Raw genomic sequence first — 24,277 nt, forward strand, 5'->3', positions numbered from 1 at the left:
CAATGCAGGATCTGATCTGTGTCTGTGACCTATACCACAGCTCATGGCAACACTGGATCCTTAACCCACTGAGCGAGGCCAGGGATGGCACCCTTTTCTCATGGATACTAGTAGGGTTCGATACAGCTGGGACATGTTGGAAACTCCATAATTGCCTTCTTTCTGACCATCCTTTTGATTCTGGATTGTTTAGCCCCTGCCCCACCTCAACAGGTTTGTGACAAGAGATACTGATTGGTCCTGGCATCTGTCTTGGGATGACTCTTGATGTCTGAAGATGAGACATCCGTTTGCCCAACATCCATCTGCCCCTGATTCATTTGCTGGCTTTTCTGCCCAACATCCATTTGCCCCTGACTTAGTAACAGCATCATCTTCTTTTGTGGAACTGTGTCTCTCCAACTTCCAATCATATTATGCTGTCCTCTGGATACTGGTGGGCACATGAACCAGGCCTGCCCACTAACTGGCCCAGTTAAGGTCCTGTGACCCAAGCTTGGCTAATTAGAACCTTGGTGGTAACATGTGGGCTTTGGGTGAGGGAAAATTACTTCTCTGCAGTAAGCCTCCGGCTGTGCCACTATTCCTGGACAGCAGGAGAGTGTTGACACAAAGCAGATTTTAGAACTTGAGATATTAAGGCCCTAAAGACTGCCCCAGACTTCCCAGTTTTGTAGGCCAGTTTGATTTAAATTTTTGTGACTTGCAACTAGAGTTCAGATTTATATACTGTCTTTTATTTATTTATTTAATTAAATTTTTTTTTTTTGCCATACCCACAGCATGTGGACGCTTCTGGGCTGGGGATTGAATCCATGCCACAGCAGTGACCCGAGCTGCTGCAGTGACAATGACAGATCCTTAACCTACTGTATCACAAGAGAACTCCTTTGTAGTGTGTTTTAGACTCTACCTCCTAATCTATTTACCCCTGACCCCTATATCATTTCTTCTGGTCCCTGAGTGAGACATAAGTTGTCTTTCACCTGCTGAAAGACAACTTGTTTGCTTTCAAGTTCTGGTAGTTATGTCAACAATGGACTTGACAATCCTGCACTCACTATTTAAGGGCATTTCTAATCAGCCCCCACCTCTTAAATCTCTATGGATTTAGCTCTCAAAATTCTGCTTCTTAAGTATATTGACTAAGCTACTGTTAGGACAGATTCTTTGTTTAAATGAAATACAGCTATTCCACCTAGTTTTTAAAAGTTTGTGTTTCACTATCTTGTCAGAGCAATCAAAATCTAGGATATAAATTTGAATCCCTTGAAATTTTACTTATAGACACCACCTCGTTAAATATTACATAAAATCATTACTAAAACAATTCACCCTTTTATCCTCTTCAACAGAATATGAGGAAGTATTTTTTAAAAAACCAAACCTTTCATTTGGTCCTAAGAAAACATTTTGTCTTAAGAGTAAGTTTTTGTATACATCGACTTTACTTTTTAGAGCAGTTCAGAGCAAAATTGAGTGGAAAATACAGAGCATTCCCATATACTCCCTGTCCCCACACATGAACATCGCCCCCCACTATCAACATCCCATGTCATAGTGGTACACTGACACATCATTACCACCTAAAGTCCACAGTCCATAGGCTATTCTGGTTCACTCTTGTGTTGTACATTCTAAGAGTTTGGACAAACGTATAATGGCACGTATCCACCATTATAGGATCATACAGAGTAGTTTTACTGCCCTAAAAATTCTCTTTTCTCCACCTATTCATCCTCTATACGTACTGCCCTTGCCCAATCCCTAACCACAACCAATCTTTTTATGTTCCCATAGTTTTGTCATTTCCAGAATGTCATATAGTTGGAATCATACAGTATGTAGCCTTTTGAGATTAGCTTCTTTTACTTAGTAATATGCATTTAAGTTTCCATCATATTTTTTCATGGCTTGATAGCTCATTTCTTTCTAGCATTGAGTAATTTTCTGTTGTCTGAATGTACTGCAGGTTATTTATTCACCTGCTGAAAGACAACTTGTTTGCTTTCAAGTTCTGGTAGTTATAAATTAAACCATTATAGGAGTTCCTGTTGTGGTGCATGACACCACGAGGTTTTGGGTTCGATCCCTGGCCTTGTTCAGTGGGTTAAGGATCCCGCGTTGCCAAGAGCTGTGGTGTAGGTCGCAGAGGAGGCTCGTATCTGGAGTTGCTGTGGCTGTGGTGTAGGCCGGCGGCTACAGCTCTGATTAGACCGCTAGCCTGGGAACCTCCATATGCCACAGGAAGTGGTCTTAGAAAAGGCAAAAAGACAAAATAAATAAATAAATAAATAAAAAATAAACCATCGTAAATATCCATATGCAGGCTTTTGTGTGGACATAAGTTTTCAAGTCGTTTGGGTAAATACTTTGGAGCATGATTGCTGGATCGGATGGTAAAATTACGTTTAGTTTTGTAAGAAACTGCCAAACTGTCTTCCAAAGTGGCTGTGCCATTTTGCGTTCAAATCAGCAATAAATGACAGTTCCTATTGCTCCACATCCTCACTAACATTTAATGTTGTCAGTGTTCCGGATTTTGGACATTTTAATAGGTATGGATCTCTTTGTTGATTTGATTTGCAATTCTCAAATGACATATGATGTTGGACATGTTTTCATATGCTTACTTGTCACCTAAATATCTTTTTTTGGTGAGGTATCTGACAGGTCTTTTACCCATTTTTTAGAAGCAGGTTGTTTTCTTATTGTTGGATTTTGAGATTTCTTTGTATAATTTGGATAACAGTCCTTTATGTTATCCAAATGTGTCTTTTGCAGAGTTCCCATTGTGGCTCAGCGGAAGTGAATCTAACTAGTATCCATAAGGATGCAGTTTTGATCCCTGGCCTTGACCAGTGGGTTAGGGGATCTAGCATTGCCATAAACTGTGGTGTAGGTCGAAGACCCGGCTCAGATCTGACATTGCTGTGGCTGTGGTGTAGGCAGCTACAGGTCTGATTGGACCCCTAGCCTGGGAACCTCTGTATGCTGCAGGTGCCAAAAGCCAAAAAAAAAGTGTCTCTTGCAAATTTTTCTCCTAGTCACTAGCTTGTCTTCTCATTCCCTTCATTAATTTTAAGGAGTATAAATATTAACATTTATGTGTTACTCAACTGGGTAAAAATTAAGGTGGTCTAATGTTTAACATGAAGTAAAATTTAATAATAGAGTTTATTTAAGTGTATGCTATGTATTATTAATTTATTTCTCTTAAATTGGAGGTACTATTAATCCTATAATTTAGTGTAACATTACTGTATTTTTTGATTTTAAAATTATGTATAGATATAGGTCACAGAAATAAACTCAGTTTTAAAGAGTAATATATTATAAATTTTCTTGAAAGATTTATTAAATATTAAGGATGTGTTAAGGAAAATAGCACTTTCACAACTGTAATTGTTTAAACAGAAAGTTAACACTATTGGGTGATACATTCAGGGAGTTCCCGTCATGGCGCAGGGGTTAACGAATCCAACTAGGAACCATGAGGTTGTGGGTTCAATCCCTGCCCTGGCTCAGTGGGTTAATGATGCAGCGTTGCCGTGAGCTGTGGTGTAGGTCGCAGACGCGGCTCGGATCCCAAGTTGCTGTGGCTCTGGCGTAGGCCGATGGCTGCAGCTCTGATTCGACCCCTAGCCTGGGAACCTCCATGTGCTGTGGGAGCGGCCCAAGAAATGGCAAAAAGACAAAAAAAAAAAAAAGAAAATTACATTCAACAATACCATGCTATAAACATTGAAAACATGAATAAACTTGAAAACATGCAATGTGTTGTTCACATTTCATGAAGAAGAATGTTTAATTGAAACAAGCAACAAATATTTACTTAGTAGAAAGTTTATTCACATGTATAAAAAGTGTCTGTAATAGGAAATATATTAAAACCAAAACATAATCAAGACTACAGGAAAAATAAGCATTCAGAAACGGGTTGCTTTTTCCAGATAATGAAAATGCTAGTATATTTGTACTGAATTGCTTTAAACTCTTGATCTATTAGGGATATGTTTTTAAATAACAACAAAAAAATGTTTACAGAAACACACAATACAGAAGATTAAAGGCATTAATATATGTCATAACATGTTCCAGAATCTGATACAGGCAGGATCTACAAAAGAATCTAGTTTTGTTTTTTTGCTTTTTAGGGCTGCACCTGCGGCCTATGGAAGTTCCCAGGCTAGGGTTGAATTGGGGCTACAGCTGACGGCCTACACCACAGCTGCAGCAGTGCAGGATCCAAGCAGTATCTGCTGTCTATACTACAGCTCACAGCAATGACAGATCCTTAACCCACTGAGCGAGGCCAGGGATTGAACCTGCATCCTCAAGGACACTGGTTGGGTTCGTAACCTCTGAGCCACAGTGGGAACTCCCAGAATCTTTTTTTTTTTTTTAATTATAGAAATTCCAGACACTCTTCTAGTAGTATAAATGCTATATACAACATTTTAAATCAAACTAGTAACTAATACAAGTTTATTTCACATTATATTAGAAAAAAACAATATGAATACAAAATTAAGCTTTTAAACAGCACTAACAAACTTTTTTTTTAGTAAAACATTCTCTTATACATATAGAAAAAGTACACACACACACACACACACAAATTATCTGAGCAACAGGAAAAAATAATTAGAATTTTACAGGCATACAGGAAACCAGACACAGAAGACACTGTTACTTTAGTTTTTAATTGCTCTGAGAATTTTTACAGATCTCTGTGTATTCATGCAGTGGGCGCAATATTAACAGATGAAAAACTCTGACACAGTCATAGTTTGTGTCCTTTGACTTTTTTCCATTTTGAAAAGAGAATATTCTTTTTTTTTTCTTTTTATTTTCCCACTTGAAAAGAGAATATTCTGTGTAGAATTGTCTACACTACTGAAGGCATAACTCTATAAATGTGTTTGTCTTTTTCTAGACTTGTTCCCTTTTCATACCCATATGACATTCATTTCCTGATTGTAATAGAGAGGAAACTGATCTAATTAAATATAAAATTCTATGTCAAAATAGATTTAATAGTTAACACTAATTAATTACCCAGAGGAGAAGCACAAGCAAAACAAATCAATCAAACCAAAACACCCACCACCAAAAGTACAACAGGAATAGAAAAGTGTGAATGAGCCAGCAATACATGTTAATAATTTTACATTGAGATATTTTCCTTTAAATTGTTATAAGCAATTGATTATTATGCTTCTATCACATATTCTTTTTTATGTTTAAAGTATTATGAGCTTGACATTGGAGCTCAACAAATACCAGTGATTTTGTAATTTTGTTTTTTTTGGCATGGCATGCAGTGGCTTGATGTAGGATCTCAGTTCCCAGACCAGGGACTGAAACTAGGCTGCAGCAGTGACAGTGCCAAATCCTAGCCATTAGACCACCAGGGAACTCCCAAGTGATACCATAATTGTAATGATGAATTCTATATTTGTTTAAGTTGGAGCAACAGTTTTATACTAAATGATGGCATATGGCATATCTAAGCTGCTGCTGAGGCGACAGGGATTGTCACAGGCTCTGATGCTAGCTTTGCAGTTAGATTCTTGTGAATCATTGGGAGTAAACAGGTTTAAGGAATATTGCAAATTGTGATTCAATAAAAGATAATATCACATCTTATTTTTTATTCATCCTAAGAAATATCTATGTTTGTGAGAATAAATATACAGGTATGTAACATATGCAACTAGATACATTTTTTTTTTTTGGCAGCACCCAAGGTATGTGGAAGTTCCTGGGGCTGGGATCGAATCCACACCACAGCAGTGGCCTGAGCTGTTGCAATGGCAATGCTGGATCCTTAACCTACCGAGCCACAATGAAACTACAATACATTTTTTATAAATGACAAAGGTTACACAGTTCTCATACAGACTTAGAATTGTTTGTGTTTTATAATTTTATTTGAGACAGTGTAATTCTATAGGTATGAGATGGGCCTAGAAAAGTGTGCTTGCTCATGCTAATGCTAGCTCTCACCAGTGTGTTAGGTTTTAGGCAAGTTATCCTTCTATGCTTTAGTCTGATTGCTAAAGTGAGTAGAGTTTGCCACCAAACTTTAAAAAAGGATTAAAATAGGGCAAAGTGCAAAGCACAAAGTTACATGGGAAAAAGTGCTCACATAAAGCCAAGGTATGGAGTTCCTATCATGGCGCAGTGGTTAATGAATCTGACTAGTAACCATGAGGTGGCGGGCTTGATCCCTGGCCTTGCTCAGTGGGTTAAGAATCCAGTGTTGCCGTGAGCTGTGGTGTAGGTTGCAGAAGCAGCTTGGATCCCAAGTTGTTGTGGCTCTGGCGTAGGCCGGTGGCTACAGCTCCGATTAGACCCCTAGCCTGGGAACCTCCATGTGCCTCGGGAGCGGCCCTAGAAAAGGCAAAAAGACAAAAAAATAAAAAATAAATAAAGCCAAGTTATGACTAACAGTAAACATTTTTATAGGCAAAGTGGGTAGCTTTAAAAAGACCACTTTTCCTAATTATGTCTAAAGATTGCCAATGATTTCTTTTGTCACAAGTAACCAAAGAGACTCTGAAAATAGAAAAGGTGAAATCTTTAGCAGTCTATAATGATTAAGATCTTTCTTTTATATACCTTAAGATCAGGCTGTCTTGAGAGATATACTCAAACACACAGTATAATATCATTTACACTTTTAAACATTTGATTTGGAAGGAATTATCAATGCATGTGGGTTTTAATCTCACCTCTGTAAAAATTATAAAACAAATCACAATTTTATAAATGGTCTTAAATAATAGAAAAAAGCTCTGCCTGGCAAAACCATGAAGAACAAAATTTTCTATTCCTTAAGAGTATGCTATTTTTTGAGCTCCTGCAAAGAGGAAACAAATACACACATACATACACACCCACTCAGATAAATGTGTGCAATACATTCATTCCAGAGGTTTATAGCTTATATTCTACTACATTCTTAAAGAGAGACTGGTCGTATATACGATTAGATGAAAATACAAAATATAGACATTAAGAGATACAAGGTGTTGCTGGTAACTTTAGTCAGTGTAATTTTGATAGTACAAAAGTAAGTTACTTTTACTATGTTCTCAAACTATTATTTATAAAGTTCAACAAATTTTCCAGATTACTAATTATATATAGTTATATACAGATAACTTAGCAGTGAAAATGAGTTATGTGTGTTACTTACTCATCAGTAACACACAACTTTTTATGCATGGAACTTGTCAGTAATACACACAACTTTATCAAGTTCCAGTCACTCCTAGATTTGAGGCCTCTAAATTTATTTGATAGTATAACCACTCTTGAAAATCCTTGCCACTAAAACCCTGTACCCTCTGAAAAACTGACTCCTTAGCAAGTGCTTCATTTTTTTTTTTTAAAGAAAACTATTGGCCTTCCTCCCCATAATAAAACATGACTGATAGCGAGAGTTCATAACTAAATGCATAAAATGTGGTGAATGCTATGCAATAATTTAAAATATAAAACCAACTGATTATATTAAAGTCCCCAATTAATATTTAAACATCAGATTCTGTGAAGTGTTTCCAACCAAAAAGAAATACTGAAAAAGAGTGGGTCCAATATTGACTTGAGATAATCTAATAATTTGAAATTCTTATTTTTTACATTCAACACAAGAAATATACAACTTTCTTCTGTACAAAGGAAAGAGATGGTTCACCAGTTCTACCTGTGACATCCATAACACAGATTTTTTTTGAACCATTAAAATGAACAAAAAGTGCTCTCTTTTTAACTGCAAGGAAACCCTAGCTAGCTGATAATGATCAAGTTCAGGTCTAAGAGGATGACAGAACTTCAGTGGTATAGTACACATCCTAATTACTCTCTACAGTTTGTCATAAAGGGCTGAAGTGACATGTTTTTTTTTTGGTCCAGGGAAAATGAACCATTTAAATAATGTAAATGTCCTCTATCACCAAGACAAGAACGTGGGCTTAGTGAGATGGGAGTGACATAGATTTTTTAAATACCCCAAACCCTTTTGCTGGCCCAGGATATGGTGGTGGCGGTGAAACGCTGTGTTTTCTGGTCAGTGCCACTGCCTGTTCATAAGAAGGTAGCCCTGTGTCCTCCACTGAAGGTGGCGATGGTGACAAGACAGCCTCCTCTGGTCTTCTGAAAATGATGGAGGGAGTGTGTCTGCCCCTTCTTATGTGGGTGGCTGAAGAACTAAACAGAGACAGCATTTAGGTCTAGGAAAGGCTGCATTTAAGGTTAAGATGGCAATATTAAAAAATCCAACCATTATAATAAAAGTTGAACTGATTCATTAATATAATAACTGTTTGGTTTTTTTTCTTTCTCTTATCCAGTCATTCATTGTCTGATTGGCTCCTCCTCCCCAGTCTTCATTCACATTGCATTTCATTCTTATGGCTACTTCTCTAAACTCCCACCCTCACCAACTGACACTTGGACTCTCCAAGCCTTCTTTTTATGGCTGCAGTGTGGCATATGGAAGTTCCTGGGATAGGGGTCGAATTGAAGCTGCAGCCTCAGGCCTATGCCACAGCCATGGCAATACCAGATCTAAGCTACATCTGTGACCTACGCCACAGCTTGTGGCAACACTGGGTCCTTAGCCCACTGGGCAAGGCCAGTGATTGAACCTGCATCCTCATGGACACTATGTTGGGTTCTTAACCTGCTGAGCCACAATGGAACTCCAATATAACAACAGTTTTATTTTACTCATAAACTCTGAAAGGGTCTTGCCTTAGTGGAAAGATCAAGAACTTTGAAGTCAGTCATGGGTAGGAAACAGGATGCTGTCATTTCATGGCTATGTGACCAACGGCAAGTTCACCTGATTTGGCTTTCCTCCTCTGTGAAATGGGGATAATAATCGCTACCTTGGCAGAGTGTTTTGTGTGGACTGAGAAAGATATCATATGTAAGGCATCTAGCCAGTTTCTGCATCACTGTTATAAGGACTCAAAACATGTGAATTCTGTTTTTCTTGCTCTTCATTAAAACTTTCTTGGCAGTCCCTGGGAAAGTGGTTAAGGATTCAGCATTGTCACTGCTGTGGCTTGGGTTTGATTCCTTGCCTGGGAACTTCAGCATGCCATGGTTGTGACCAAAAAGAAAAAAGCTTTCTCAAAGTATGATGTGAAACCAAATCCAGGCTTGGTTGAAAGGTAGCACAACTCCAAGCCAAGGAAATTGATGCCATAGAGATAATCGCAATAATGGATGCCTGTGTCTCTCCTCTGTTTCCCACTGCAGCCCTGCTGCCTGGTTGATCCCTCCTAAACAGGACTTCCATCATGTCACTCTTCTCTGCAAAAGTCTAACCTGCAGCCTACTTTCCACTGAATCAAGTTCTAATTCCTGTGCCTCCTTTTCAAAGCCTCCCTCATTATGGTCTTGCTTTAATTTCTAGCTCTGTGCTCTTGCCAAGCTATGTGCTGTGAATTCTCTGTTCTGTCTCTTTGCTTTCACTGGTATTGTTCCTTTTCTCAGATTATTGTCTATTCCCCATGTCATTGATCTAAGCCCAACATTAAAAAAAAATATATATATATACACACACACATATATATACATATGTATGTATGTATGTATATAAATGTACATATGGCCCAGCCATTGATCTAAGCCCAACATTAAAAAAAATATATATATATACACACACACACATATATATACATATGTATGTATGTATGTATATAAATGTATATATGGCCAGGTCAAGTCTCACCATTTTCACAAACCATTGTCACCCACACCAGCCAATGAAAATTGAAATGCAGCACAGGTCTGGTGTTTTGAAACTGCATTTTCTCCCTTCAACTTGTGAATTACAAATTATAATTTAAATATTAGTAAATCGATTTGTTTAGACTGTGAGGTTGGCTATCTATGAAGTATCAATGGTGTGCAAATGCATAAATTAGTCTCCTAAAGTTATGGCTAATAAAGATAATTAAAATTTATAGGTAATCCCCAACCTCTAGTCAATATTTACAATATTCTTCCCAATTAGAGATGGTTTAGCAGACTCGAAATACTGTAAACTTTTGCAGACTGGTTAGCTTTCCCTGGAAAATACCCTTTCCTTTGTAGGTAATAACAAGATCTGAAATTGGGGGGAAGGAGAGAGGAAAATTGCAGAGAGAGAGACAAAAAGAAAAAGATCTGTGTAATCTAGGAACTGGATAATCAGCCCTTCAATAGCTGAGAGGTGACAGAGCATCAGCAGTGTATTTAGAGGGCTCCACACAATTCCTCCTCTATTGGAAATCAGGAATGTTTTCATGGAAGGCTTGTCACTTGCCACATTCTTTAGTTTGTGGCAAAAAAGTTCTACTTCTTTGCTTACAGGAAACAGGAAAGACAGATGTTTTATCTGAACAAATAAATTTTTCCGTGTTGACCTTCAAAATTTAAGTTACAGAAACATTATAAAGTCATTAAGTGTCTACACAGTGACTTCTTACATTTTATGTGATTAAAATCAGAAAGTATACCAAGAAAATCTCAAATAAACTGACGACATTGTATTACGCCTATTAGAAAAATAAGACAAACTATTCTAACAATGATCTTATTTTTCACTCTTTTCTTTTTCAAATATTCCCTCCGCCTTCCCCCACTTTCAGACTTGCAAAACGTAGAAAGAGAAGAAATAAGTCTGCTGGAAGAATTTCTTGGGACATTTGATGAAAAGTACTTTAGTAAGTATTTAAAAGTTAAACCCAGCTCAAGCGAATGTCTAGTTAACCTAGTTGGAAATGTTGTGAGAATCGAAGTGAGACAATAGACGTAAAAGTGATGAACCATAGAGCATTATAGTGTACTAATATGAAGTATAACTAATCTTACTTTTAAAATAAGAGATATCCAGATTTTTGCAAATTTATAATAGCATACACATACGCATGATAATAGCACTTCTTTGCTCCCTTTGAATTCTGCTTCTAACCTCACAGAGAAAAGAAGTTAGAAGGTTTCAGAGAAAAAAAGGCATAAAGTGGACATGGCGCAGCAGAAATGAATCCGAATAGGAACCATGAAGTTGGAAGTTTGATCCCTGGCCTTGCTCAGTGGGTTAAGGATCCGGCATTGCCGTGAGCTGTGGTGTAGGTCACAGATGAGGCTCGGATCCTGTGTTGCTTTGGCTGTGGCGTAGGTCAGCAGCTGTAGCTCCGACTGGACCCCTAGCCTGGGAACTTCCATATGCTGCATGTGCAACCCTAAAAAAAAAAAAAAAGGCATAAAGTAAGAAGATGTAGTGGTGCAGAGAAGCAGAAAAATGAAGAAAAACAGGAAAGAAGAGAGAATGTCAAGCATGAGGACAATGAACAATGGCTGTGCTATCACAGATCTTTAGGGAATTACTAAACATGAGGCATACATGAACTTTTTGGGAAAAAAAAAATTGTAAAAGGGGTGGAAAAGAAGGAAAGACAAGAGGCAAGGAGAATCTTTAAAGAGAAATTTTGCCTATTTATTTCTTCATTAACCTGGGAGTTTCCAGGTATCCCACAGCTTGTAGAGAAAGCCATACTGAATACAATCTTAGCCAAAGTCCTAGGAAATGGAAAGACCTTGCTTATTTCCTGCCTATTAAGTAAGAGAGAAAAGAAACCTCTCAGCTTAAAGGATAGTGGCTTGGAGTTCCCATCATAGCTCAGTAGTAATAAACCCAACTAGTATCCATGAGGATGTGGGTTCGATCCCTGGCCTTGCTCAGTGGGTCAAGGAACTGGCATTGCTGTGAGCTGTGGTGTAGGCTGCAGACAAGGCTCGAGTTCTGCTTGATATGGCTGTAGCATAGGCTGGCAGCTGCAGCTCCACTTTGACCCAACTGGGAACTTCCATATGCTGCCAGTGTGGCCCTAAAAGAGCAAAAAAAAAAGATTGTGTTTTAGCTATTGAAAACAGTAGGGAGGTTCCTCAGAAAACTAAATATAGAACTACTATATAATCTAGAAATTCCAGACATATATCCAGACAAAACTATAATTCAAAAAGATACATGCACCCCTATGTTCATTGCAACACTATTCACAATAGCCTAGACATGGAAGCAATCTAAATGTACATCAACAAATGAATGGATTAAGTAGATATAGTACATATATACAATGGAATACTACTCAGCCATAAAAAAGAACAAAATAATGCCATTTGCAGCAGCATGGATGGAACTAGAGACTCTCATACTAAGTGAAGTAAGTCAGAAAGAGAAAGACATACCATACGCTATCACTTATATCTGGAGTCTAATATACGGCACAAATGAACCTATCTACAAAACAGAAACAAATTCAGAGACATAGAAAACAGACTTGTGGTTGCTGAGGGGGAGGTGGAAGGGAGTGGGATGGGCTGGGAGTTTGGGGTTAACAGATGCAGACTATTGCCTTTGGAATGGATAAGCAATGAGATCCTGCTGTATAGTACTGGGAACTATGTCTAGTTATTTATGATGGAGCATGATAATGTGAGAAAAAAGAATATATATATATATATATATGTATGTATGTATGTGTGACTGGGTCACCTTGCTGTACAGTAGAAAATTGACAGAACACTGTTAACCAGCTATAATGGAAAAAAATCAGAATCATTAAAAAAATAGATATAGTACATATATACAATGGAATACTACTCAGCCATAAAAAAGAACAAAATAATGCCATTTGCAGCAGCATGGATACAGCTAGAGTTTCTCATACTAAGTGAAGTCAGAAAGAGAAAGACAAATACCACATGGTATCACTTATATGTGGAATCTAAAATATGGCACAAATGAACCTATCTACAAAACAGAAACAAATTCAGAGACATAGAAAACAGACTTGTGGTTGCTGAGGGGGAGGGGGAAGGGAATGGGATAGGCTGGGAGTTTGGGTTTAATAGATGCAAACTATTACATTTGGAATGGATAAGCAATGAGGTCCTACTGTATAGCACAGGGAGCTATATCTAATCTTTTGGGATAGACCATGATGGAAGGTAATATAAGAAAAGGTATGTATGTGTGTATGCGCACGTGCGTGCGTGTGTGTGAATTTGCTGTACAGCAGAAAATGGCGCAACATTGCAAATCAACCTTAATAAAACATTATAAAAAAAGATAGTGGCTTAAGAAAAATTGCACAAATTTTTCCTTACTTTCTCTTACTTTTCCAAATTTTACAGGATTTACAGAAGTCTCAATCTCCTTAGTCCCTGCCCACAGATCACATTAATGCCTAAGGGAATTGATCAGGAATTTCAGCTTAGGGATAGAATTACACTTTATGTTGTCCCTGACCTCTGCCCCTTTGCTGGCATGTCCTCTTTCTGCACCCTATCGCAGGCTTCCTTTGAGGCTCTGTCCCTTGCCTTCTGTCCTTTGATCACACTCAGGTTACTTGACTACTCTCATGGCTTCAGCTTTTAACATCCAATGGATTTATCCTAACCTCATATCTGTTGCCCTCAACTCTAACCTTAAGAATAAAGAAAAAAATTTTTACTGTGGTAAAATCTGTATAACATAAAAGTGGTCGTCTAAACCATTTTCAAGTGTACAGTTCAATGGTATTATATTTACAATATTGTGTAACCATCACCACTATTTCCATAATGTTTTCATTACCTGGTCACCATCATGAGCTTCTTCATAGAACTTGAAAGGAGGAATAGAGATAATATAAGCATACGATCTGACAGCCTGCTTAGCATCTGGTGCTTTTATTGAATAAGGTTGTTTTACATTTTCTCATCTATACTTACAGATGAGATAATATAGAAGATAATAACTTTTTATTCTAGTAAAGATATTGAGATTCTATTACACAAAGAATGATGGCCTTTATGAAGCTTTAAGAAGCTTTATTAATGCACTGGAGTTCAGTTAACAGTAATGTACCAATGTCCGTTTGTTAGTTTTATAAATATACTGTGGTAATGCCAGATGCTGACAACAAGGAAAGCTGGGAAAAGGATATATGAAAACTCTGTGTTATCTTTGCAACTTTCCTGTATATCTAAAATTATTCCAAAATCAAAAGTTTATTTAAAAAAATAGGAAGCCATTTCAAAACAATAGTATAGGATGTTTAATAGTGAATTAACTATTTTTACTTGGTACTTACCCTGGATGTCCTTGTCTGTTACACTTAGTGATGCAAAGATAGTAGCCAAGTAATCCAAAAATGACCAAAAATACTCCAGCAGCAATTAGTCCAGTCAGAAGGCCCATAACATCGATTTTCTCTCTGTTACCATCTTAGGAGGAAACATTAAAAAACATAAATATAAAAACTGAAAGTCACCACCTATGAGTAATAAATTTAACACTGGGTGTAAGTACACTATTATGCATCAAATAATTAACATTGATTACTTTTGAAAGTCTGTGCTAGAGACATGACCAGAAAAAATTTAGATACACTCCCCCCAAGCATTCGTTATGGCTTGATTTATTTTAAAGAAGTTATATTACCAGGATAATATTCAATGAACAAATATATTCTTTGTTCAACTGTACACATTTTGGTATTAACTACAAAGAAATATATTAAGCAATTCCAGTGCTGCAGTAATATAATACCGTATCCCTAGAGCTGGGACTCTATGCAGGAGGAAGGAAAGAATAGCTGGCAAAACCAAACCAAAACAAAATAAATCTGACTAAAAAGCAGCTAGAGGTGATCAATGCAGATGAAATAAAGGATCCCCTCTCTAGAAGTGACTTAATTCTATCTAACAATCTTAATTTATCTAGTAGCATAACTATTCCATTCACTTATAACACTAAGAAAGAAAACAAAATTAAAATAGTTTACTACTTGGAACTAATAGAGTCCTACTTTAAGCCTATGCAAGTCTTGACTTAACTGAGCTGTTCAGAAAAGCATAAAGCCTATTGTCTCATTTCCCTAGTATCTCACCAAACTTGATTTTCAGTGTGTAAATAGATGAATGTGGATTTCTCTGTCTTAGATAACCCAGTGTATAATTGAGAAATCGTCCTTGGATTTACAAGGTATGTATGTTGTGCAACACCAAACTCCAACAATGAAACTGAAACTGTATTATAACCAAAGAAAGGCTGGGAAAAAAAACATTAAAAGTGATTAATTCTTGCCTTACCTGTTATTGTGATTGGTCCTTTAATGGAGTAGTCTTGCCAAAATGTCATCTAAGAGAAACATAAAATTTCCAAGTTTATTTAATTTCTTTATTATCGTTTCATTTGGTCTCAATGACCTAGACTAGGGATGGTAAATTCTTGGCATGTGCCACAGGTTAAGATGCCAGTTCATTCAAGCTAGAGGTGGTGACTCACTCTAATTAAAGCACTACCACCCACCGACATCCAAAAGAGTTTCTTCCAGCTCTGGAACTGGTCAGAGGATTACTGCCAGTGCAAACTCTCTACAACTGCACCCTGCTAGTCTTCCTTCACCTGCCCAAAGCCCCCGCTCAGGCATCGAGAAACTATCGCATTAGAAAATCGATGCAAGTAGTAGAGGTGGAAGTTGAAGCAGGGGGTTCATCTAATGTTTGAAAAGGAGTCTGATTTTTTTCTATACGAGGTGGGCCCTCAGTTTGCTAGGAGATTTTATGAAAGGGATTTATTTGATTTGGAAAGACATCCCTGAAACTAAGTGCAGTGTTTATTGAGGGAATGGAAGCCAGTTTTAAGCAACTATTCAAAAATCAGAAAATGGGTTTGTGAAAAACAATACAATTTCAATAGGCACAACTACAAAGTACAGACTTTGTTTTCCCTTCTCTAATAGATGCAGCAGATAATAGCAGGGAGTGGGAGGCGGGGCACAATTCTGAAAGAGAAAAGAATTGAGTTCCAGTAACACCTGCATTTGAAGTATACCTAGAAAGGTTCTTATTGACCAAAGAATAAGATGGGATTCTTGAGGAAAGGGAAAAAGGTGCTGGTGTTATTTAACATACAAGAGTAAAGGGTTTGGGTCACTTAATATTCTTAAAAAATATGCCCGATTATAACAGGGACAGTGCTGTCTGTCTTTGCAGAATTTAATTATGTGTTAAGAAGAACTTCTAAAAGTTTATTGCCAAGCAATAAACTCCTAAATATGGGGCCTATATATTTCGTATCTTCGGTCTCTAGCAGAGAACTTGGCACATAGTAGATTGTCGATAAGTATTGACATATAAATATAGTAATCAAAAATGATAAGTCACTGATAGGAAAAACTGCTCTGAGTTTTGCATGATTGACACCTGAGGCACAGAACTAACTCCAATAATATCCTGAAGTTTAATTCACTCTGCTTCATCATTGTCTCTGAATATCACAAACATTAAATACACAAAATCACAACATAACTGATCATTTGCTAATTACTACTATAAGCCAAGTTAAGTGTAACACCAAGCTTAAATGGGTTAATTAGCATTTTAAGAAAGTAGAAAGAGCTAACAGGTATACAATCCCAATTTTATTTAAGGCATACAATTTGCCATGACTGAAAGTGCCATTTTCTTAAGTACAACTCAATTAACATCAACAACCAAATTACCGTTTTATCTTCATCCACAAAAATCTCTCTGGCTTCCTCATAATTACAAAGTTCTTCTCTGCACTCTCTCTCTAGGTCACCAGGAGTGAAGAGCTCCAAATCAAATCTATTATATAGGAGGTGTCTACGTATGAACCAGTTCGCTTCTTCTTTTGATATAAAGACTAATAAAGAAATAGAAAAATTACAAACATTGATTAAAAAAAATAAGGCAGAAAATTCCTGTTTTAATTGTGAGAAAAGCATATAGTTCTATGGATGTGATTAAATCATACCAAATTTTATTTTGTGGTTTTACTTTATTTATTTATTTATTATTATTATTTTTTTGTCTTTTTGCCATTTCTTGGGCCGCTCTAGCGGCATATGGAGGTTTCCAGGCTAGGGGTTGAATCGGAGCTGTAGCCACCAGCCTACGCCAGAGCCACAGCAGTGTGGGATCTGAGCTGCATCTGCGACCTATACCACAGCTCACGGCAACGATGGATCCTTAACCCACTGAGCAAGGCCAGGGATCGAACCCGCAACCTCATGGTTCCTAGTCGGATTCGTTAACCACTGAGTCGCGACGGGAACTCCTCTTTTGTGGTTTTAAAATCTGACAAAAAGAAATATCATCATTAAAAATAATTTCTGCTAGATATGAAATACAGATATTAGTAAAACTCCAGACCATATGTGTTATGTCTAAAATTATCAGCATAAATGAAAATTATTTGAGTATTACTTTTTTCCCTAGATGATTATTTTTCCAATAAATGACAGGCCAGACTATTCTGTTTCTAAAGCACTGGTTTCCCATTATCTTGACTGAGAAAAATGAGTCTGGTGTAATGGACAGAGTATTGGACTAAAAGGTAGAAAATAGAGATTCTCCTTTTGCTTTGGCTTAGTTATCAGCTGTATGTATTGGATAAGTCACTTTATATCTCTGGGTTGCCATTTCTTCATTTGTAAAATTGGTATATGAACTAAATAATCACAAAGATATTTTTATGTTTTAAAATTATGAGTTAATATGTTTATATTAAAAGTGTTATATCAAGCTTATACCAAAAATGTTTAAACTTCTAAGCTAATAAAATCATGTTTAATTATAAGATTAATTAAAAGCCCTTCAGTCCCTCCCAAAAGAGTAGCTCCCTCCACCCAGCCCTAAACATGTGTCTCCCACATTACAAGACTCCCTTTATATTTGCTGGGAAGGTAAATGGTAAACACCATAGCCAAGCACAGGTTGACACAAAACCAAAACACCCACCAAGGCAGTATTTTCAGCACCGGCAAACGTCAAACTCATTCGGGTATCATACAAACAAAGCTGAAGCGATCTTGCTCCAGATCATCACTGAGACTGGAATTCAGAAACTCTGAGAACTACAGCAAATGCTTAAAAGGATTTAAAAGCATTGGTATTTTTCACTCATAACGATTACTAAAGGCAGAATTTATTAGAGTGGGTGACTGAAAGACTATTGAGACTACTGACAGCGCTTGGCCAGGAAGACTAATAACTGATTTCAGAATGACCTCAGGTTGGCCATTTATTCTTAGCCTTTGAGAACAGTCACACTGTGGCTGAGATATTTTCCCTACTAATCAATCACTTTTCTAAGCAGGTCTGAATCTTTTTTTGAATCTTTTTTTTGGGGAGGTAGGCTGCACCAGCAGCATGCAAAAGTTCTGGGCCAGGGATGAACTTGGAGGCACTGCAGTGACAATGCTGGATGTTTGACCCGATGAGGCGCCAGGGATCTGAATCTTATATAGTTGTTTTGTCCAATACAGTTGTAAGTGGCTACTGAGCTCTTGAAATGAGACTAGTCTGAACTGAGATGTGCTGTAAGTGTAAAATACCCATGGGACTTTTGAGACATGGCTTAAAAAAAAAAGAATGTGAAACATCTCAATGTTTTCATTGCTTATACTTGGAAATGATTATTTGATATATTAGGTTAAATTAAATCCATTATTGAAATTAATTTCACCTACTTCCTTTTACTTTTTTAAATGTGGTAACTAGAAAATTTTATTTACATGGTTCATATTTTATTTTTATTGGCGAGTCCTATTCTGGTTGGCTATATGGGCTATTTGAACCAAGGGGGAAGCGAGAATGGGATCATTGGTTAAAGAGTTTTGTTTTGTTTTTGCTTTTTTTCTTTTTGTCTTTTTAGGGCCACACCCACAGCATAGGAAGTTCCCAGGCTAGGGGTTGAGTTGGAGCTGCAGCTACTGGCCTACACCACAGCCACAGCAATGCCAGAATCAAGCTGCGTCTGCAATCTACACCACAGCTCATGGCAACACTGGATCCATAATGCACTGAGTGGGGCCAGGGATTGAACCCGCATCTTCATGGATATTCGTCGGGTAGGTTACCACTGAGCCACAATGGGAGCTCCTGAAAGTTGTTTTAAGAAATATTCTAGGAGTTCTCTGGTGGCCTAGCAGTTAAGGATTCAGTGTTGTCACTCTTGTGGCTTGGGTTTGATCCATGGTCCGGGAACATCTGAATGCTGCGGACGTGGCCAAAAAAAGAAATATTATGAAAGGCAGACCAGTATGATGAAATATTTCTTTTCTTTCCCTTATCTTCTTGTAGATTTTATGTTATGACTTAATGGAGATAGAATGAAAAATTTCTCAGGTCTCCATCAACTCTCACTGGAATTCTTGCAATGGCCCTCTAAGGGTTTCCAGTATGCCTGGTTCCTCCTGCTTTTGCAGTTGCTATTTCCTCTGAATAGAACTTTCTTCTTTCAGTTTGCTTTCTCACCTCCTTCAGGATTTTGTTCAATTGCCTTGAAACCCATCCCTACCGACCCACTTCAGGCACTCCCCATCCCCTATTGTACTTCGTTTTTCTCCACAGCACTTATCGCCATCTGGAGTTGTATATGCTTTACTTACTTGTTAAAAAAATCACTTACAAAATAAATGAATGAACTTGACTTTTCTATAGTGGGAAGGCACTCTTGAACCTAAATTCTACCAATTGAAGCAACTCAAAGACATAGTCTGTTTCTCAGCTTGGCATAGGTTTAAAATACCAAACCAGGAGTTCCCCTCGGGGCTCAAAAGTAACGAATCGGACTAGTATCCATGAGGATGCGGGTTCGATGCCTGGCCTTGCTCAGTGGGTTAAGGATCCAGAGTTACTGTGGCTGTGGCGTTGACTGGCAGTGCCAGCTCCAGTTTGACCCCTGGCCTGGGAACTTCCACATGCCACAGGTGTGGCCATTAAAAGGTAAATAATAAAATAAAATAAAATAAAATAAAAATAAAATACCAAACCAGTGATAAAGTAACTCTGAGCCTGCCTACCTCAGCTATATTATACTTACTATGTAAAGTCTAATTTCAAAATGTAGAATTAGAAATCTGCCTTTGTATTGCTACTTCTCAGATATCCCCAGATCTTCACGTTTTGTTGGCTAGAAAAGCAGTGTCAGTCTTCTATTCAAGTAGTTATCTGAGTTATAAAACTCTGCTGCCCTCCAAATGGGACTTTAAACTTGAAAGGAAGATAAAAAGAGAGAGGCAACAACATTTTTATTGTTCCTGACATGATGTTTATACCAGTGAAAGTCCTCACTGTTGAATAAAACATGCCTTGCAGTTCCCATTGTGGCGCAGTGGTTAACGAATCCGACCAGGAACCATGAGGTTGCGGGTTCAATCCCTGGCCTTGCTCAGTGGGTTAAGGACCTGGCATTGCCATGAGCTGTGGTGTAGGTTGCAGACACGGCTCGGATCCTATGTTGCTGTGGCTGTGGTGTAGGCCAGCGGCTATAGATCCAATTAGACCCCTAGCCTGGGAACCTCCATATGCCGCAGGTAGGGACCCTAGAAAGGTAAAAAAATAAAAAATAATAAAACATGCCTTTCAGGAGTGGCTGCTGCTTACCCACTTCCCAGAGTGTGAAAATTCTAATTTAATCTGTGGTTGACCTTAGACCTTCAGTGCCTTATCAAACTTTTTTCTGCCTTTCTTATGATCCTCGGAGAAATACCGTCCTTTGTTATTTGGGCTCTAAGTAGCCATGGATTTGCTTGTAATTGAAAGAGGCAACTCCCTTGCCCGTGGAGTATCCTAAATTTCCAGTGAGAGTCCCTATTTTCATCTGGCCATTGCAGGGGGATGCACTGGCCTTTGCTCTTTTGTATTCGCCTCCTCAGATTCTCTTCTCATCTCTATTTCTCCTGCCTTAGACCATCCTTAGAGGCTGTCTGTGTATTCCACTATTTTAAACCCAGCAACTGAGATAGTCCATTCTTGTCCTCTGTCCAGTATCCCCATGTTTTCTAAATAAATTCCCTTTCAACCCTATTCTTGGGCTTTATCAGAATGTAGCTGAAGGTCCTTTATTTTCCAAGTTACTTTTCTCCATTTCTTATGTCTCAGCTGCAGATACAGAGCATTGATTTCTGAGCCATGCAACTCTCCTGAGACAAGAGTTATTGCCAATTCACTCTTTCCTCTGCACTTAAACTCTGTTTCTACCTCTGTCGTAGAGTTTGTGGAGATTATGGGTTTACACCCTGCCTCTCCCACCAGATGAAGCAGTCCTCCAGGGGAGGGATTATGGTCTTTCATTTCTACATCTCCAGTACCTAGTATAGGGCCTAGTATACTAAGCTTAATAGTTATTAACTGAATAAATCAGCTTTTTATCTTTAATTAATTATTTTTTTTGGCTGTACCCTTGGCATGCAAAAATTCCCAGGCCAGGGATCAAACCCATACCACAGCAGTAACCAGAGCTACAGCAGGACAAGGCCAAATCCTTAACTCTCTGAGCTACCAGGGAACTCCTGGGCTTTAAAAATATATAAGATTCCTCACTGACATTTCTCACAGATGTCTCTAGCCATCTGCATTCAAGTATCATCTCCAAATCCCTTCCATAGTTTGTGATGTCCTTGAAAGTGTCTTTTACACTTGTAGCATGTGAATGAATGAATGCACTCACAAGCATTCTGGAGATCAGCATTTCATCTCACTGAGTATGAATCATCAACCTTATTCATGAGTGGAATTACATATTTGGTGCAACTTGAGAGGCACCAAAAACGATCTCCTTCTAAATCTCCTCCTATGCCGGTAGCTAGCCTACCCAATTGCTTAGAAGTCTGTTGTTGGGGGTTGATTCCTTCAGGTTAAATCAGGTTAAGACATTGTCCTATTTTAATAAACACACACACACACACACACACACACCCTCCTAGAAGGTTTGAGACACTAAGTTGCATTAATGATTAATAAGTCATCCAGGAGTATTAGTGTAACAGATCCTTTCCAAAAGAAAATGAGAGTAGGCTCCGATGAGAATGAATAAGGGACAGGAAAGTGTGGGGAGGTAGATCCAAAGCACTGGCACTGAATAAGGGAGCACTAACTAGGCAGTGAGAAGAGGCAAGCCGATGCTATTTTCTCTTCTTTTTTTTTTTTTTCCCCTAAGGTAGGCTTTCAAAATGTGGGCAGTAATCAGTCCATTAATGACCTGGAGCCCACAAGGTGTGTAATTCTAGGTTAGCAAGCTCCAAATCTAATCTTCTCACACCATCTGACTTTACCCCAATAACAGACATTTTAAAGTAAAAAAGGAACTCAGAGATCATTCCACTCCACACCCACCACCATTTTACAAGCTGAAAGGGTTCAAATCACTTGCCCAAGGTCTCATAACAAATCCAGATTAGATCCTGAATTCCCTGTCCATCTTTCCAGGAAGAACAAGTAATTATGCTCATTATAATGACCACATAGCCTCATCTAGCAGAAGGGCCGCTCACTGATTTTCAGAAGTTAAAACAGGCTTTCCATTCAGTCAACCACAAACCTGGTCTTAAGTATATATTTATCAAAAGTAACTCACAGAAGTGAATTTGTATAAATTGCACTTAACATAACACACCACAACATTACCAAGTAAACCACAAATTGTAAGATATTTTAGTGCTTCTATGACTGATGCGGGGCATGCGCTGTAATACCCGCTCGGGTTTCCAGGGGGGTTTTTCTTGGAACCTGAAGCCACTCTTACCTTCTTCTCCCGCATGCCTAGACTCCTCTGGACTTGTGAGATGAGGAAACGCGAAGGTAATTACAGGCAGTTGGCTGAGTAGCACCAGGAGTGTAAACATAGTCCGGCAACTGTCAAATAAACTAAAACAAGCAAAATAACCAACCAATCAACCAACCACCAAAAAGAAATACGTCAAAAAAAAAAAAAAAAAAAAAAAAAAAGCCCCCGGCTCAGCACTTTCGAGTTCCTCTGGGAACTGAGTCACCGACCTGTTGTGCTCAAAGCCACCGCAAGACTGCGTCTGGAACGCGGTTTCGGTCACCAGGGTCCGACCCGCGCCCCGAAAAGCAGCCCCGAGAGCGTCAGGGGACTCATGTCGTCCCCTGCCCTCGGGGTCCTGCCGACGGCTAAGCGGACACCTGTCGCTGCGGGCGACCCTCTGCTTTGCAATTAAATCGGATCCGGTCCGCGGAGGTGGACCCCACCTAGTCGCCCATTCCCCTCCCCGGGACGAGTCTCCGGGCCGCTCACCTGCAGCTCCCGGAACATGTTCCAGCAGTTCCCGGGCCGGAGCCCGGTGCTTGAGTAGTTCCTGTGGCCGCCAGACCCTCTGTCTCGGCGCCCCCTAGATCCTCGCCTTTCTTTCCGTAGGGCAGGGGTGGTCCCGCGTTCGGGACAGGGTAGAGCCTGGGGTCCGCGGAGGAGGCGACCGGGCCGGCCTGGGGACGTGCGGTGTGCGTCCTGCCTTGATCCCTGGAGGCCGCGGAGTAAAGTGGTGGGAAAGGGAGGAGGCAGCTACCTAGGAGCACCTAGGAGCACCTGGCCGCGCTCCTCCTCCCGGGGGCGGGCCTACCTGCCGCGGGGGGGCAGTTGGCAGGTTTCTCCCGGGAGCCCGCGCCTAGCTGTCGCCGCCGCCGCCGCTGCCGCTTCCGCCCTGAGTCCGGCCACTGGCAGCCAGTTCTGGCTCCGCCTAGGCGCGCGAGTGGCAGGTTTGGAACTGGTTTCTAGACCCCGCGTCCTCTGCCAACCGGTGAGAGTGTGTTGGGCTCCCAGTGCTGAGCAGAGCGCCCCCGCCCGGGCGCGTCCTGGGCTTTTCGCTTTGAGTTCCAGGAGGTGGGGGGTGGGGTGGGGTGTGTCTTGGGGTTACCTTAAGTCTCAAAGGGTGGCCCGCGAACGAGAACAAAATGGTGACTAGAGAAAACCCACTTTTCTAGTAATATAAAATGGGAAGTGACCTTAAATATAATCGATTGCATTGGTTCTCAAATCTGGTCCACCAGGTCTGGATCATCTCCAAGATCCTTACCAGGGGTCTCGGGTCAACTGGTACAAAGACACGATTTGCCTTTTTCACTCTCCTTCTCTAATGAATGTACAGTGGAAATTTCCAGAGGCTGTTTGACGCGTAGTGATGTCATCACTCAGTTAACTAATAAAATGCCTGCATATGTATTGTTTTCCATGATAGTAAGTTACAGTATCAGTGTACAAGACTTTTTTTTTTTTTTTTTTTGTCTTTTGTCTTTTTTTGTTGTTGTTCTTGTTGTTGCTATTTCTTGGGCCGCTCCCGCGGCACATGGAGGTTCCCAGGCTAGGGGTCGAATCGGAGCTGTAGCCACCGGCCTACGCCAGAGCCACAGCAACGCGAGATCCGAGACGCGTCTGCAACCTACACCATAGCTCACG

At 39.3% G+C, this 24,277-nt stretch overlaps 1 protein-coding gene across 2 annotated transcripts; it reads right to left on the reverse strand.

Annotated features, from left to right (window-relative positions):
• On the reverse strand, positions 3,831-23,609 carry PRRG4 (proline rich and Gla domain 4). Of its 2 annotated transcripts, XM_013994445.2 has the most exons (7): positions 23,445-23,609; positions 23,123-23,344; positions 22,610-22,731; positions 16,560-16,723; positions 15,145-15,193; positions 14,145-14,277; positions 3,831-8,220 (listed from the first exon to the last, which is right to left on the reverse strand). In XM_013994445.2, the coding sequence occupies exons 3-7, from the start codon at positions 22,707-22,709 to the stop codon at positions 7,986-7,988; spliced, it is 681 nt and encodes a 226-aa protein (XP_013849899.1). In that variant the 5' UTR covers positions 22,710-22,731; positions 23,123-23,344; positions 23,445-23,609; the 3' UTR covers positions 3,831-7,985.

The sequence above is a fragment of the Sus scrofa genome, chromosome 2 (assembly GCF_000003025.6).
Source record: "Sus scrofa isolate TJ Tabasco breed Duroc chromosome 2, Sscrofa11.1, whole genome shotgun sequence".
Taxonomy (NCBI): Eukaryota; Metazoa; Chordata; class Mammalia; order Artiodactyla; family Suidae; genus Sus; species Sus scrofa.